Source organism: Micromys minutus (genome assembly GCF_963924665.1).
Source record: "Micromys minutus genome assembly, chromosome: 1".
In the NCBI taxonomy this organism is placed as follows: Eukaryota; Metazoa; Chordata; class Mammalia; order Rodentia; family Muridae; genus Micromys; species Micromys minutus.
The window spans coordinates 177,603,705-177,621,139 of NC_137969.1; the positions used below are offsets into that span (position 1 = coordinate 177,603,705).

Sequence of the window (17,435 nt, forward strand, 5' to 3'; positions counted from 1 at the left end):
GAGAGAGAGAAAGAGGAGGAAGGAGGGAGGGAGAGAGAGGGAGAGAAAGAGAGAGAGGGAGAAAGAGGGAGGGAGAGAGAGAAAGAGAGGGGGAGAGAGGAAGGGAGAGAGAGGGAGGGAGGAGGGAGGGAGAGAGAGATGGAGGCAGGGAGGGAGGGAGAGAGGGGGAGGGAGAGAGAGAGGGAGAGAGAGAGGGAAGGAGGGAGGAAGGGAGGGAGAAAGAGAGGGAGAGAGGAAGGGTCCTCCTTATTATCTACTATGTGGTTTTGTGGATCCAACCAGTTGCAGATAAATAAATAAGAAAAATGTAGTGAACACACAAAGCCTTCCTCCCTTGTTTCCTAAACCTTACAGTTTGATAGTGGCTAGCAGCACAATTAGATAGTACTAGTATTATAAATAACATAAAGATAGCTAAAACTATTCATGAGGAGGAATGAGTTATATGCAGACATTAACCTACTACATATAAGGAGCTTGGGAATTTGAGGGTTTTGCTATGGGAAAGGGGGTTCCTAAAACCAATCCCCCTATAGATACTAAGGCTAACAGTAACAGACTAAATATCCAATATATGGGATTTATAAAAATCATACTGGAAAGCCTGGAAGTGGTTGTATAAAATTCTCAAATAAGGTAAAAAAAGAATCCCCTCCCAAACAAAATACATTGTATGCATGTAATAAAATCTTAAAGAATTGTCAGTGGTGGTGATGGTGGTGGTGGTGGTGGTGATGGTGGTAGTGGTGGTGATGATGATGGTGGTGTGGTGGTGGTGGTGGTGGTGGTGATGATGGTGGTGGTGGTGGTGATGATGGTGGTGTGGTGGTGGTGCTGCTGGTGGTGGTGGTGGTGGTGGTGGTGGTGCATGCTTTTAGTCCTAGCACTCAGGAGGTAAAAGTGTTTTTATAAGAAGAAAATCTGGCGATGAATTGAGTGTCTGTCACGTTGTGAAAGTTTGTGGTGTCTGGTTCTGGGCCTCCTTGCGATCTGAGGACCTGGTGGTTCTGCCTAGGGATTCCAAGGCCTCCTGAAGCACTTGGAGCATCTGTCTCCTGGCCTTAATCTCAGGTCTCAGAAAATGGTCCTGATCTTGGTGTCGCCAGACTTGTCCATCACAGTTAGATGAGCCCCTTTTCTAGCGTTTTCCCCTAGTTTCACAAGAAGGGAGCCACCGGACCCCAAGGTACACTCCAGGTTTCCTTAGAATGGGGAGAAGGGGGTCTGGGCGGAGGGAGAGAGAGAGACAGAGAGACAGAGACACGCAGAGAGACAGAGAGAAACAAAGGTGATGTCCTGACTGGACTCCCACTTAAGACTTCACTAAATTTCTCCAAGCAAAGCTGCAGTAATTCCAGCCCCAGATTACTGGAGCCACCTCTGTCCCGGATCCGCGCCTGAAGCGCGAGCGCGGCGGGTACACCGCACCCGGCCAGGGAGCGCTTCTTCCCAGGACGGGTCCCCCCCTCCCGCCCCCACCGGGCACCTGCCAGCTGCCCACAGTACCTGCAGCTCCGCGCCAGGCTGTCCCGCAGCGTCCTGCGCTCCGGCAGGCGCCGCTCGCGCTGCTGCTGGAAGGCGAGCTCGCTGTACACCGGCCGCGACACCGCGTAGCTGCAGCTGTACTCGGAGAGCTGCGGCGGCTCCGATCTGCCGCCTGGCGCTGCCATGGCCTGCGAACCCCAGGACCGCCGGCCTGGAGGGGACGCGACGAGAGAAGACACTCGGAAACGCGGAGCGAGCAAATGGCCTGCAGTGGGCACCTGGGAGCAGCTTCGGGTGCCACCTGTGGCAGCGGCTTCAGGAAAGCCGGTCCGTCCCGCAGTCCTCGGAGCTGGCTGCAAACCGTCCTTATGGCCGGCCACCTGCAGGACGGTACCAGGGGACTGCAGCGTCTCCCTCACCAGATACCCGGGAATCCCCACTGTCCAGGGAGTAAACCTCACTTTGAGGGCTTGGATGTTGGACTGGGTGGCCTCCCTGGGCAGTCAAGGCGCTGTCCGCGTCCTGAAATCTACCCCGGACCGGACCGGGGCTCCTGTGACACAGAAAGGGTCGGGTATTCCCCCGAGCTTGATGGTGTGCAGTCCTATCTAAGGACAGGTGCAAGTTTCCCGGTCTGACCCCTAGCTTCCTCTTGTCTCGCTTTTTCTGTTGTCTGTCCTGCCCTCCCTGCCAGCGGCCCCTGTCCACTCCCATCCCTAGAGAGTTACAGGGCAGGGTGCAGCTGACTGCATCTTCTGTGATGAACTCACCTGTTTAGGCTCCGGGAGTTATGCCTGACCAGAATGCCCTGGGGACAGTTTTCCTGCTGCCTTTATAAGGCTCACCCAAAGCCCCAAAGCGGTGGGACGTTTTATTTATGGAGCAACAGAGACACCTTGGTGGACGGGCAGGGCACAGACAACGATCTTTCCCCCATGAATCTTACCAGGAAAAAAAATTCTATCCCTCCTGTTTTCTTTCCCTTTCCCAAACCCAGAGACCTGTGACTCTTAATGGCTGTCTCACTGGGACGACCTGATCTTCACCCACACCAGGACTACTCTGAGATCTGGGACAGATCAGAGTTTGAGGGAACTCGTTTTGGGTTTTGTTGTTTTTGTTTTTTGTTTGTTTGCTTGTATGTTTAGTTTGTTTGTTTTGGGGTTTTGTTGTTGTTGTTTGAGAGCACCAACAGCTTCTGAGTTGGAGCACCCAGGTTCCTTGGCTGTCAGAATCCACAGCCTGGTCCAAGTGTGCTTATACCAAGTGGGCAGAAAGAATAGAGGTTAATGTGGTTGGCAGAGCGATGAAGCTTTGTGATTCTGAAAAGTCAGCGGGTGGAATGAAGAGATTATAGTTCACTCACTGACTTTAGGCACAAATTCTTTTCACTTCTGTGCATGTGTCTAATTCACAAGTTCAGGACTATAGTGTCCCCTTTCTCGCCTGCCTCTTTGACTCCTTAACTTCTCCCGCTAGAAAATCAGGAGGTGAGCCACTGGGGTAAGCAAGAATCAAGGCAAGGATGAGTAGGGATTCCAGTGGATACTGTTTTGTATTCTTTTGGGACGAGTCTGGGCGAATCTAACTCATGGTTAAAATAGGTGCAGAAGGTTTTAGAACTTGAGGTCACTCACGCCTGGTTATTGTTCTGAAGCAAATATTGAAGAGGCTCAAAAAAAAAAAAAAAAAAAAAAAAAAAAAGGAGTTGGTGCCCATTGGACACCAACTTTCAGTCACCCACTTGGGAAATAGAGACCATGACAATTTTATAAATTCCCGGAAACAAAATTTCAGGAGAACTCTAGTGTAAATCCCCTAGTCAGTATGTTGCAAGCATATGTGGTTTGCTTTATTATTTTTTTCCTTCCACTGAAGAATAAGTGAGTCACCAGCTTTCAACAGGTTTTCAAAGGATTACTTGACCCAAAGAGGTCAAGAACCAGCCAGGCATGATGGCACATCTCAGGAGACTTGGGAAGCTGAGGTTCGAGAATCGCTTGAGTCCTTGAGTTTGAGACCAGGTAGTGAAACAAAGGGAGGGAGGGAGAGAGAGAGAGGGAAAGAGGGGGGGGGGAGGGAGGGAGGGAGGGGGAGGGAGGGAGAGAGATTTGAAGATGAGAGAGACCTTGTCCCATCTCCAAACTGCTCTGATGCCTATACAGTTAAAATGTGATCATGCAGCCTCCTACCTGCCTTCCTACCATTACAGACTTTAAGCCTCTGGAACCACAAGCCGAAAAAGTAAACTGTTTCTTTTCTACATTGCTTTTAGTCAAAGAAACAGAGAAGTAACCAAACACACTGTAAGAACTTTGTTGTTGTAATAATGCACATGTGTGAAAATGTATTGGCGAGATGTAGTAGTTTGTATACTATCTTAGAAAATTAATAATTCCAAGAATAAATGTGGGGAGTGTTGAGATAGCTCAGTGAATAGAGGAGCTTGCCACCAAGACTGCTGGCCTTAGTTCAACTCCTATGACCTTCTCTTACTACCTCAACAGCATGCTATGCTACTTGCATAAACACAAAAATTAAGCAAAAAATGGGTAATAAACTTTGTTTTCAGAACTTGGTCATCACTCTGCTATATGTGCAGGATGTATCTGAACAGTGATGCTCTTCTCACTCCGGGAGATAGCTTTTCTATAGCAAAAGTAAACAGCCACGGACAGAACAGCATCTGCACGGCAGGATTTGGGAAAACTAGAGAATTACTGTTCTCATGGATGGAAGACAGACTCTCTGACGTCAGCTATCCCCGAAATAGGTAAGCGGGCCAGCTAGATGGTCCACTTTGTCAAAGGCACTTGGTGCAAAGCCCAATGACTTGAGTTTGATCTCTTGGGACCTAAAAGAAAGAACTGACTCCTACAAGTTGTCTTATAATCTCCATGTGCCACCACACAAAATAAGTCAATGTAAAAACAAATGAAAAATAAAACATAAATCCGGAAAAGACTGGGAGATAAACACAGCTGCACTGCCATCTTGTTACATTAAACACCTCCAATTACTCACACTGGCTTTCTAAATCAAGTCTCACCTATTTCACGTAGAAGTGAGTGTTTCTTATTTGCCAGAATTTAATCATAGCCAGTTTCCCCAGAGGAAGTGAGTGTGTCACTTCCAAATAGACATCAGAGGGCAATATTGCTGCTGGGTGTGATGCTTCAGTCGCTGCTGGTTTGAGGGCCAGGGGAGATGGAACACTGCTGTCACCCCAAAGGCAGAGGCAGGAACAGAGTCACAATTTCAAGGCCAGCCTGGTCTACATAGAAAGTTCCAGGTCATTACCAACTAGGGCTGTATAATGAGACCCTGAATCCAGTCTCTAGAACAAGCACCCCTAAAAACAAACAACAACAGCAAACTAGTGTCACGTAGGTCTATATAACCTCCATGCAAGAGTTAACTGAGAATTCATTTGAGCTCCCTTATCGCACCAAGAACTAAGCCTGTGGTTGCTCACAGTCTGAGATCTGCAAACCGTGTGCCCACAAGTGCCCACTTGAACTTTTGCAATTGGAGAGAGAGCAGCAAATGGCATCCAAATGGAGAGCTACTGCATCTTGGTATTCTCACCCAGTATGTGCAAGACGCTGGTGGCATTATCGTCATGTAAGAGTTGGGATCCGAAGCCGCCAGAGGCCTACAGAAAGTCCAGGAATTCCTACTTCACTTTTCCATGGCTCTCCCCTCATGGGGCTTTTGGCTAGAGCTTTTGTGCTTATGAGGCTGAGTGTTCTTCAACCTCCCAAGCTCAGCACATGGTCTGGCAGGAGTCTCCATGGGCAGCACAGGCCTCCGACAGCAAAACCCAGGCATCCAAGGGAGATGATGAAGAGACAGGAGGAGGAAGAGCTGGAGTCAGATTTTCACACACACACACACACACACACACACACACACAAAAGATTGTCCCATAGTTAATGGCATTCTATAATGGTATTTTTATAAACTCATAATTATATTTATGCTTTTAAGTGACTGATATAAAAAAATAATGTGAAGGTTACTGGGGTGATGGTTAGGAGCTTGCTCAGTTCCTAGTCCCTACATGGTGGCTCACAACCATCCCTAACTCCGTTGCCAGCAGATCCAACATCCTCTTCTGGCTTCTGAGGGCATGGTGCAAATGTGATGCAGACATACACGTAGGCAAAACACTCATGCACAAAAGGAAATAAATAAATATTTTAAAGAGTGATCTCGTCCCCTGATAAGAGCAATCAATCTGACTGCATTTTTTCCTAAAGAGATGCATCTTAGTGTATGTATTTTATGTTTGAAATTTAAACCTTTATTTAGTCAGAAGAATTTTTAAAAACAAAAATGCTAATAATTGCAACAAGAGTTCTGATTATTTATAACCCCACCCCCACCTCAACAGGGTTTTTCTGTGTATCACTTCTATCTTGGAACTCATTCTGTAGGCTGGACTGGTCTTGAATTCAGATCTGCCTGCCTCTGCCTCCCAAGTGGTAGGAGTTAAGGTGTCTGCCACCATGCCTGGCTAAGAGTGCTGTATTTATAAGAAACCTTGATTTCGATTCTTACAACTGTCCACATTTGAACATGTTTGGAGTAAACCATAGATAGCTTACTTATTATTTTAAGGTAGACTTCAACTGAATCATTTCTCTTAAGAGAGCACATTTGGAAATCATGCTGATTCACAGGTACACTGGAAGCAATGCTTACCTTCCAGACTGGCACTGGTGAGCAACAGATACCATGAAGAAACAATGACCAGGAAGTGCAACTCTAATTCTGAATGTTTTGCTTTGCAATTCTTGTTAATTTCCCCCAATAGATGCTAAATTCTGCTCTTATTATACAAAAGGAAACCTTAAACTTTGGACTTTTCCAATCTCATTTTCAGAGTAGTTTCCTGGCTTTGCAACCATACAGTTCTGTGCTTGTTTTCAGTTTATTGTTTATTATTTTTTCTTCTGCTGCTTACAAGTGCTGTTCCTGAAGAAGTATATCCCTTATGATAGTAAGAATAGGGGAATGGGTAAGCTGGGAAGATAGCTCAGTTTGTAAAGAACCTCTAAAGAGTAAAGAGGACCCACTGGGGCTCACTGGTCATAGCCCACTTTGTGAGTTCCAGGCCAGTGAGAGAACTTGACTCAAAAATAAAATAATATAATAGCACTGCACAACACCAAAAAATACCCTCTGGCTTGCACACACACACACACACACACACACACACACACACACACACACATGACACAGACAAAGACAGAACTTTAAAAAACTCTGTAATTTTTTAAAAGCACATGTTTTATTATAATAATTCATAAATACAAAAATATATTAATTACATTATTTACATTGTAAAATACAAATATATTAACTATTAAACATAAATAGAAAACACATTCATAAAAGTATAAAATATATAAATTTTAGAGTTAAGCCCATCAATTTAAAATATGTTTAATGCCAATAATAGTATAATTCACTATATTTCTCAGACCATACATTTGGATTCTTAATATGAATCTAAATTTGATAAGTGTTTTAGTTAATTTACATTTATCTTTTCTATCATGAAACAATGGCATAGTTTTTCTAAGCAACAAACAATGTGAGAAACCTTCCAAGGTTTTAAAAGTTGTATTTAATTTTCATAGTTATCGCTGACAACCTTATCCCATAAATCCTATAGCATGTTATGGAAGGAGACTAGGAAACGTTGCTTAGATACTGTGCTGTGCTGATTGGATATGTAAGTACTCTTCTCATTAACTTATCCCATTCATCCATCCGTCTACTTAATGAGTATTTATTGAGTCCCTTGTTTATATGAGACACGTTTGGAATTATGGGTATACAGCCATGAGTAAGTCTGACAAAGTTGATGCCCTCATAGGATTTATATTTCAATAGGACAGTGGCTTTCAGTTATTTAAAAAAACAAAACGCAAAACAAAACGAAAAGTCTCAGAGCTAGTCATGGTAGTGCACACCTTTAGTCCTAGCATTCAGGAGGCAGAACAAGGCAGATTTCTGAGTTCAAGGCCAACCTGGTTGACAAAGTCAGTTTCAGAACAGCCAGGGCCACCCAGAGAACGTTTGTCTGAAAAGGCAAAAACAAACAAGCAAACAAAACCCTTAAGGTAATCTTAAGGTAATGTCCTATTATGTTTTAAAAATATGTATTTCTTGAATATTGATGTTGAATAGAGGAATAAGCAGGACAATGTCTCACAGGATAACTTTTTTGTTGAAGGTGTGTGTGTGTGTGTGTGTGTGTGTGTGTGTGTGTGTGTGTGTGTGTAGAGCCCCCCCCCCTTTTTTTTTTTTGCTAACAAGTGACTTTTGAAGAAAGATTGGAAGGACAAAGAAACAATCCTTCCGGAAAAAGAAGCAGAAAATCCAAGATAAGAAAGAAACAAACTGAGAGACATTGTGAGGAAAATGCATATATATCAGACCTGTAGGTTGCAACTGGGTATCCTTTGGATGTATGTAGCCATGAGAACCAGACATTGAGAGGGAGAGAGAGAGAGAGAGGGAGAGAGAGAGAGAGAGAGAGAGAGAGAGAGAGAGAGAGAGAGAGAGACAGAGAGACAGAGAGAAAGACAGAGACAGACAGAGAGACAGAGAGACAGAGAGGGAGGAAGGGAGGGAGGGAGGGAGAGAGGGAGGACAGGGGACAGGTAAGCATCCACTGAGTCCGAGAGTAGTCCAGCATTTAGGTTTGGGTGTTGAATGCTTCCCAAAGCCTCATTTAGGTTTGGTCTTTGGGTATAGGTATTAGGAAATGCTTGAAGGTGTGGGGCCTAGTGGCTTGTCTTCAGAACATCATCGAAGGTGTATCTTTGAAGGGAATTATACATGATATACAAACATACATGCAGGGAAAATACACATATGCATAAAATAAGAACAGATTTTAAATTTTAATTATTCCTAATTACCTCATAAGTAATTAATAGATTTAATTTGGGGTTAGAGTAGTACCTTATTCCAATTAAATCTTCACAGGTTAAGTCAGGTAAGTCATGTACCCCATTGTCCTGTGTAGTCTGACTTGAAAGTTGACTTGGAAATTAAGATGCTATCAAGCATAAATTCTGCATTGAAGTAGGTATTGTTATCCTCGGTTTAAATTCGGGGAAATGTGTGCAGAAATGCTAAGTAATAATTTGCTCATAGTTTGGGTGAGTTGGACCATAAAGCACCATAGCACAGTCCACTACCGCGAAGTCACCCGGCTGTCATCGAATCAGCTCACCATGATCTCAGTCTCCATACTGTGTCATCCATCTGAGAATCAGTGGCCCTTCACCTACTTCATCCTTCCATCTGCTTTTTTATACCAATGTTACAAGTATATTATACACAGAACTATGCTAGTGCATTCATACAGTAACCAGTATGTATAGACAGAAAGAAACTCAAACTGGATTGAGGTGAAGGAAGAAAAAAACCCAGCCAGGAATGTGAACAGAATACTGGTGTTTATATAAATAGAGGGAATATATACTTGTGTGTTATGTAAACGAGACTTCAGAGTGATGGCCTGTCCAGATGGAGTTAAGCAATGGTTTGCTTACAGAAGTGTAGACAGGGTCAAAGATAATCAAGACAAGGCAATGGCAACAACGCCCTTGCCCTTCGGGAGTGGCTGAAGGGTGCTGTGAGGTGTTAACTGTCAGAGAGGTCGGTGGTATCAATCTGAGAAGGCAAGAGGAGGGAGGGAGCTGTCACTGGGACTCACGTGTGATAGAAGACTGCCCAACTGAGGCCTCACATTTGGTCGAGAATCATAGCTATGAATAGATTCTCATTCAGTAGGGAAGGAGTCCAGGGAACACATCCTCCCCTCCCCCTTCACCCCCTGTTGAAGTCCCCCCTCCTGGCACTGCCCTTCTTCTGGAAGGAGCTCATTGGCATTGCCTGGAGGGTCGGTGGGAGGAGATAGAGAGGAGTGAGTGGGAATATCCAGACACGAGGCGAGCACAGAGTTTGTCTCTGGAAATGTTCACATGAAGCTAGTTCTGGATGGACATAAGATGTTTAAAAATATACTTTGTTTATTTAGGAACAGAGATTCATACAGCAACCAAGAAAATTGCACCCAGGAGGCAGAGACAGAGACAGGCTGAACGTTGTAAGTTTGAGGTCAGCCTGGTCTACACACCTAGTTCCAGAGATCAGCCAAGGATACAGAGTGAGATTCCCTCCCTTAAAAAAAAAAAAAAAAAAAAGACCACATAGAGTTCTCATAGGCCCTTTTATAATATACTTTACATTGACATCCTAAATCTGTATGGTGTCTTTGCCCCAGCTCATCAACAGTATTGGTTGTTTAGATTTCTTTATCTCTATGTAACAGAATGTTTCAGCTCCACATACCTATCCAAAATACCATACAGTTGGGTTGTTGTAGTGCACACCTTAAAACCGAGCACTTTCGAGACAGAGGCATTTCTCTATCTGGTCTATATGAGTTCCAGGACAGCCAAGAATACACACATTCGCACATGGGCGCGCATGCATACACACAAAACCATCTCAAAACAAGCAAACAAACACAAAAAGAAAAGAACAACAGAGAGAACCAAAAAACAAATAAACAAAAACACCAAAATATCACATTACATTTAGTCAGCACCATTTCTTAGGCTTCTCTGGACTGTTAGTTTCTCGGAATGTCCTCATTTTCAGTGACATTAGCAAACCTGAGAATTCCTGGAACATCTTGCAGACTATTGGGAATCTATCTAACACTTTATATAGTTCAACTGAGGTTCTGTCTTCTTGGATGGAAACTCACAGAAAAGTAAGACAGCCCTTTTCATCACATAGCACAGGGACACCCAGTCAGTAGGCTTCTCCTTGTTGAAACTGACCTCGAGGCTTTGCCTGTGGCAAGGTCCCGAGCTTTCTCCCCTGTAAAGCAGTTTCCTGCTCCCCAGTGGCTCTCCACTGTGCCATCTTTGGAAGAAAGTCATTACATCATCACATGCAGTCCACACTTAAGGAGCAGGGAGTTAAACTGCCTATTCTCAGAGCAGAGCGGTTACATGGAATTTTGGAATGCTTCCCCATTTAATGATCTATTCAACCATTTACACCACCAGGGAGTCGTGTGCATTTTGTTTTATGCTTTAAATGGTAATTCAGTACAATTAAAAAAAACAAAACCACACTCATATTGTTCAGGCTTTGCTCATTAGGAACTTCTTCAGTCTCTGTGGACTCCACCAGAGCTGGGAGTATTTTGTTTCTTTATGTGTCTGAGGGGTACTTCTTTCCTTTCTGCATTATATGATACTTCAGACTTCTCATGTATGTTTCCTGTGCTGGCCCAAGAGTCAGGCTTTTGTCACAAAGAGCTGATTGCTAGATGTTCTCAGCACTACTAGAGTGTTATTGCTTTAAGCCCTCTCAACTGATTAATCCAAGAGGTGCGTGTGTCTGTGTGTGAGTGCATGTGTCTGTGTGTGAGTGCATGTGTCTCTGTGTGTGTGTGTTAGCCAATATTTATATACCTGTGACTGTATCTTCTATATGAGCATCATTGTCTGTTTTTACATTTTAATATAACTATACATGTATGTGTGTTCATGGTGATGATGATGTGACTGTGTGTGTGTGTGTGTGTGTGTGTGTGTGTGTGTGTGCGTGTGCACCTGCTATGACCCACATGTGGAAACCAGAGAAATTCATTCTGTCCTTGTCCCTTTATGGAGGCTCCAGGGAACAAACTCAGACTTTCCCAGGTGGTGCCTTTTCCACTGAGCCATCTCACCTCCCCCAACTATCCATTATGCTAACTATAGACTTGTACCACTGAAGTGACATCTTATTATATGGAATTCTATACTGTTTATCTGCACATATAGCATATCTTTGTATGTTATTCCATAGTTGAAAAAGAGTGACGGTGATACTTGAAATTGCATACTTACATGATAAATTGTATATGTATATATATATGTATATGTATATATATATATATATATATATATATATACACACACACATATCTTGGTTGTTGTAAATTGCTGGATGCAATAAAATAATAATAATGCTCTATTGGAAAGGTGCACACATCAGGGCTAGAAAGATGGCTCAGTTGTTAAGAGCAATACTGCTTTTGCAGAGGACCCACGTTCGGTGCCCAACGCAAGCTCGGGTGGCTTCTGACCACCTGTAACTCTAGTTCCATGGGGATCTGATGTATCAGCTTCAACAGACTCTGCACTCACATGCACAAACCTCCACAGAAACATCATTTAAGATAAAACAAATCCTTTATAAAGGTGTGACTATGGGGGCTGTAGAGATGGCTCAGCGATTAAGAGCACTGACTGCTCTTCCAAAGGTCCTGAGTTCAATTCCCAGCAATCATACGGTGGCTCACAACCATCTGAAATGGGATCTGAAGCCCTCTTCTGGTGTGTCTGAAGACAGTAACAGTGTACTCATAACATAAAAGAATAAATAACTTTAAAAATATTATTTTTAAAAAGGCATGAACATGTCAAGATTTTATTAATCTAACTTTTAAAAATGTTGGGAGGAGGAGATTTAAAATAGCTCTCATAAGATATTCTTTTACAACAAATGATGCCCCTGCAGGAACAAGTACTTCAACATGGTAAAATGGAATTTTAAAGTTTCTTACAATAATGTTCTCTTAAAAACATTTAATTACATTTACTTATTTGCGTATATGTGTGCAGGTACAGAGGTCAGAGGACAGCTCTTAGGAATTGGTTCATTCACCCGGTCATGTAGTTCCCAGGGATCAGTCTCTGGTAGATGGGATTAGCAGCAAACACCTACTTAGCGGCTGAGACATCTTACTGTCCCACAATTGCAATCTTAAACCTTTACCCTTTTCCTGTATTTCCCAATTTAGTGAATGACATCACATCTGTCCAGTCATTAAGAGTCATCTGATTCCCACTTTCGTACCTAAATCAACCATGGTATGAGAACGTAGAGGCAGGAAAATTAGAAATTCAGAGTCCACCCTCCTCACGGTGCTGGGGATGAACTCATAGAGGAATACATCTCTGTAAGTGCTCGACCCTTGGCCTGCTGTCCCTGCTCCCAACCTGTCTCCAGCCTAGCTTACTTTTGAGTAGATCTTCCATCCCTCAGTTGTTCATTCCACTGATGCTGTCTGGATTCAGGCCAGAACCGCGCTAAGGCTCTGCTAACCAATTCTGCTTTGAAGGAGCCTCTGAAAGTTCTAGAATATAAATGCCTATATGGTCACTACTTAGAAGTTTGAGGCAAGAGGATTGCTGAAGTCTTGGAGCAAAAATTTGTCTCAAAAAAAAAAAAAAAGATAAACCAAAAGAATTGTGAGTGTGTTCCAGTCTATCCTTAACTTTTAAATCTTTTTAAAAGGCTCTCCATTTCCCCTGGCATTATGACCTGCCTCCTCTATCCTTAGCCCCTTTGGGTCTTGTTTCAGCTGTTCTGTGATAGTTCCTCCTGCAGATGTACTCAGCACTTGCCATACAGATAGGCTCTTTTCTGTAGCCAGCATTGTGCTATAAAATTCCTGCAGATAGACTTTACTGATGTGTTGCAGAGTAAAAAAAAAAAAAAAAAAAAAAAAAAAAAAAGAAGGCAGAAATAGAACTGCTATTTGACCTAAGCTACACTACTGCCCAAAGGACTTTACATCTATCTTAGCTTGTGTTTCTATGGCTATGATAAAGATCAGGGCCAAAACAATGTGGAGAGTGTGCTAAGTTTATATCAACTGGACACAGGCTGGAGTCATATGAAAGGAGGAAACGCCAGCTGAGAAGATGCCTCCATAAAACTGTGCTATGGGCAAAACTGCACGGCATTTTCTTAATTAGTGATTGATGGGGGAGAACTCGGCCCACTGTGGGTGGAGCCATCCCTGGGTTGGTGGTCCTGAATTTTATAAAAAGGCAGGATGCACAAGTCCAGCCCTCAACCTCATGGCAGGCCTGGGCAGAAGCTAGCCAGATGCCACAGGTCCAGCCCACCATTACAATGAGCAAGTAGGTGGTGGAAAGATGGGCGAGGAGAAGAAGCAAAGTGGTTTGTGCTCTGTGAAGAGAGGGTGAACTGCAGACAAGATGGTGGTGAGGAAGAGCCTGGTACGAGAGGCCTGTGCTGCCACTGAGGGTGTGGCCCTGCTGAAACAGGGGTTTGAGTTGATGTCAGTGACCTATGTTATCCCCAAGGGCCATGCAGACACCTGTGATCTGAGCTGCCACCTGAGGCCACTTTGATATCTGAAGCCAGAGCTGAGTGGGCACGGCCCTGCACTGACCACCCCAAGGTGGGGCCGGCGATGGGTGGGTTCAGGAAACTTGCCCCTCGCCTGGGCAGCTTGGGAGAGATGGCCCCTATGGTGCTAACACAGGAGAGCTGGCCTGGTCCTACCGCTCACCTGGGCAGTGCTAGAGAGCTGACCCAGTGGTGTGTGTACAGGAGATCTGGCTGGCAGACCAGTTACCACCTAGACCCAGATCCAGGGCTTCGAGCTGGCCCACCCCAACACCTTCCACATCTGTGAGCTGCTGGAGTGCATGAAGGGGCTTGTCCTGCAGAAGCAAAACCACAGGATCTCCATGACTCAGGGCAACAGGACTCCAAGAGGAGTCCCAGTGAGGATCCAGTACTGGTAGTATAGCAGAAGCCAGAGGCCCCTGAACTGGACCAATGACTCACTGCAATGAACATTCGCAAGTAAAGCTGTGTGGACAAAAGTAAAGCTGTTTATGACACACCTCGACTATCAAGACAAGACTTTTGTTTGCTTGTTTGTTTTGTATTTCTTTTTTTTTGTAAACTTTTTTTCTTTTTGTAAAAATTGGCTATTTTCTTCATTTACATTTCAAATGTTATCCCCTTTTCCATTTCCCCTCTGGAAACCTTCTATCCCATCCCTTCTCCTCCTGTTTCTATAAGGGTGCTCACCCACCCACCCACCCCCTCTCTCCCACTTTCCTGTCCTGCATTTCCCTACGTTGGGCCATTGACCCTTGACAGGACCCAGGGCCTCTCCTCCTGTTGATGCCTGATAAGGCCAACCTCTGCTACATATGCAACTGGAGCCATGGGTCCCTCTATGTGTACTCTTTGGTTGGTGGTTTCCTCTCTGAGAACTCTGGGAGGTCTGGCTGGTTAGTATTGTTGTTCTTCCTATGGGGTTGTAAACCCCTTCAGTCCTTTTTCTAACTCCTCCATTGTGGACCCCATTCTCAGTCCAATGGTTGGTTGCAAGTCTCTGCCTCTGTGTTTGTCAGGCTCTGAATTTTAACCTTTTGTTTACTTTTGTGGGGGAGGTTACAAGGGTGAGTATGGAAGGATTGGGAGATGACCGGGATTGGGTGAATGATGTGAAATTCACAATGAAACCATTAGAAATTATGAAAAAGATCCCTCCCCAAAAAAGCAGGCTGAGAAAACCATTGGGAGAAAACCAGTAAGCAGAACTTCTCAATGTCCTCTGTATCAGCTCCTGCCTCCAGGTTCCTGCCTTGCTTGAGTTCCTGTCCTGACTTCCTTCCATGATGAACAGTGATAGGGAAGTGTAAGCCAAATAAAACCCTTTCCTCCCCGAGTTTCTTTGCATGGTGTTTCATCACAGCAGTGGTAACCTTAATAAGACAGCAAGGAAGGGATCTATCTCATCCTCCAATTCAAGGTAACGGCCCATCACTGAAGGAAGTCAGGGCAGGTACCTGGAGGCAAAACTGAATCAGAGGCTTGTATTTCCACATCATAGACCATCATGGAAGGAAGTCAGGGTAGGAATCTGGAGGTAGAAACTGAAGCAGAGGCTGTGGAGGAATGCTGCTTACTGACTTGTTCCCCAGTGGCTTGCTCATCTTGATTTCTTATATAACTGTGGACCAGGGGTGGCACTACCCTCCCAAATTAATCATTAACTGAGAAAATGCCCCACAGGTGTGTCCACAGCCCAATTTAATGTAAGTATTTTCTCAGTTGACTAGGTTGAGTCATTTTCCCAAATGACTCTAGGTGTGTCAAGTTGACACACCTAGGTAGCCAACACTCTAACCTTTTATAGAGATACTTAAAATTCATGTTCATTGCCCTCTGTTCATAGTAGCTAGAAAATGGAATGCCCAACCTGTATGGATAATGACAATGTGGTACATATACACAGTGGAATTTTATTTTGGTGTAAAGACAAATGAAATTTTAAAATTTGGAAGAAAATAAATAAAACTGGAGAATAGTAACTGATCGAGGAAACCCGGTGCCACAGGTTACCTCTCCTATGTGAGGTAGAGTCCTGAAGAGAAAGTGAGAATTGTAACATATGTGATATGAAAATAGAGTTAAGGGAATACCAGAGTTAAAAGGTCTAAGTAGAGATGGGAGCAGGAAGATGGACAAGAAGGGGAGAGAGTTAGCGAAAACTAGGATGTAAAAAAAAGCCATCTTGAAACCTATTGTAAGACAAATTAAATAAATGTTCTCTCTCTCTCTCTCTCTCTGTCTGTCTGTCTCTCTCTCTTTCTCTCATGTACATACACACACACATGCACACACACACATATATACATGAATATATTATATTATATGAATTGTGTAGGTGGATGCTGATGCTTCCTGAAGCTGCAAGTTATTAAACAAAAATCCTAGTGCTAGGTATGATACCTTCTTATGAGTTGTTAGACAGGGAGTTTAGAGGTCTCCAAGATAATATAAAGGTTTGATGTTACCTTTGGTTGTCTCTCGGTACTTAGCTATACCAATTTTGGCTGCAAAACATAGAGAAACTGAACTGGAACTGACCTGGAAACTTCTTGTCTGTTGGCTATCTTTCACAGTGACAGAAGGTATTATGCAGGAAACTCATTGTGCCGGATGACAGTGGCTCCCACTGGCACATATATTTAAATGCTTGATTCCAGGTTGGTAGAATTGTTTGGGAAGGATTGGGAGGTGTAGCCTTATTGGAGGAGGTATGTCACTGGAAGTCAGAATTGTAGTTTCAAAAGTACATGCCAGGTCTTAATATCTAGCTATCTTTGCTTCATGCTATAGATCAGATGTAAGTTCTCATTGACTGCTTCAGTGCCATGCCTGCCTACCTGTGCCATGCTCCTCACCATGAAGGACATGGACTCCAACCCTCTGAAACTGTCAGCTATAAAATTAAATTCTTTCTTTTATAATTTTTCTTGATCATGGTGTTTTGTCACAGCAATCATAAAGTAACCAAGATAGTCATCAACAATCTTGCCCAGTAAAATGTCTTGCAAGCTACAACACTAACCTTCTAAGATAGCCTAGTTGTGTAATAGTGGCATCCTTGTTATTGGTACAACCAACCAACAACTTTCTTATTAGATTTGAGGTCTATTCATGCCTAATACTGTATATCTTTCCAAAAGTCCATGAGTGAGCTGGTCATATGCCCTAAAGAGAACCTACTACCTTTGTTTTATTAAAATGGACATGGTAGCCAGGAGTGGTAGTGCACACCTTTAATCCTAGCACTCAGGAGAGACAGGTGGATCTCTTTGAGTTTGAAGCAAGTTGATCTACATGTTGAGATTTTTTTTTTTAAATTGATAATGGTGTCAAACTGCTGTCTAAATACTTACATTTTTACCTATGTATTATTGCTGCTGTTAGTCTTGTTAGTTTCTGTTTACAGTGGGTGACAGTTCATGCAAAAATCACAACTCATCAAAACACAGAGAATAAATGACTATTGAGTCAACATCCTTCCCTCAAGGTCAGAGAATATTCTGAAAGAATGTAAGAGCCAAAAGATGTGAAGGAGTGTTGTGAAACATGGCCGCTGACCACATTAACTCACAGCAATAGTGTCTAGCTGTGTAAGACTAAGTTAATATTCTATAGTAAATGGGGATGTGCCTCATAAGCAGCTCTCTGAGCGGCAATAGATAATGGTTATTGGGCAAGAAGAAGTAATA

General features: G+C 43.5%; 1 protein-coding gene and 1 pseudogene across 2 annotated transcripts in view; both read right to left on the minus strand.

The window, feature by feature from the left end:
- The window catches only part of SLC26A4 (solute carrier family 26 member 4), a gene marked incomplete at both ends in the record, with an annotated part of 36,095 nt that extends 34,425 nt beyond the window's left edge, over positions 1 to 1,670 (minus strand). Inside the window, one exon of the mRNA XM_080937748.1 lies at positions 1,507 to 1,670. Coding sequence (XP_080793874.1) covers positions 1,507 to 1,670 — 164 coding nt within the window. The remainder of the gene's footprint in view (positions 1 to 1,506) is intronic.
- Positions 1 to 17,435, minus strand: part of LOC308419540 (actin, cytoplasmic 2-like) — a 1,056,985-nt pseudogene that overhangs the window by 359,020 nt on the left and 680,530 nt on the right. The window lies entirely within an intron of this gene.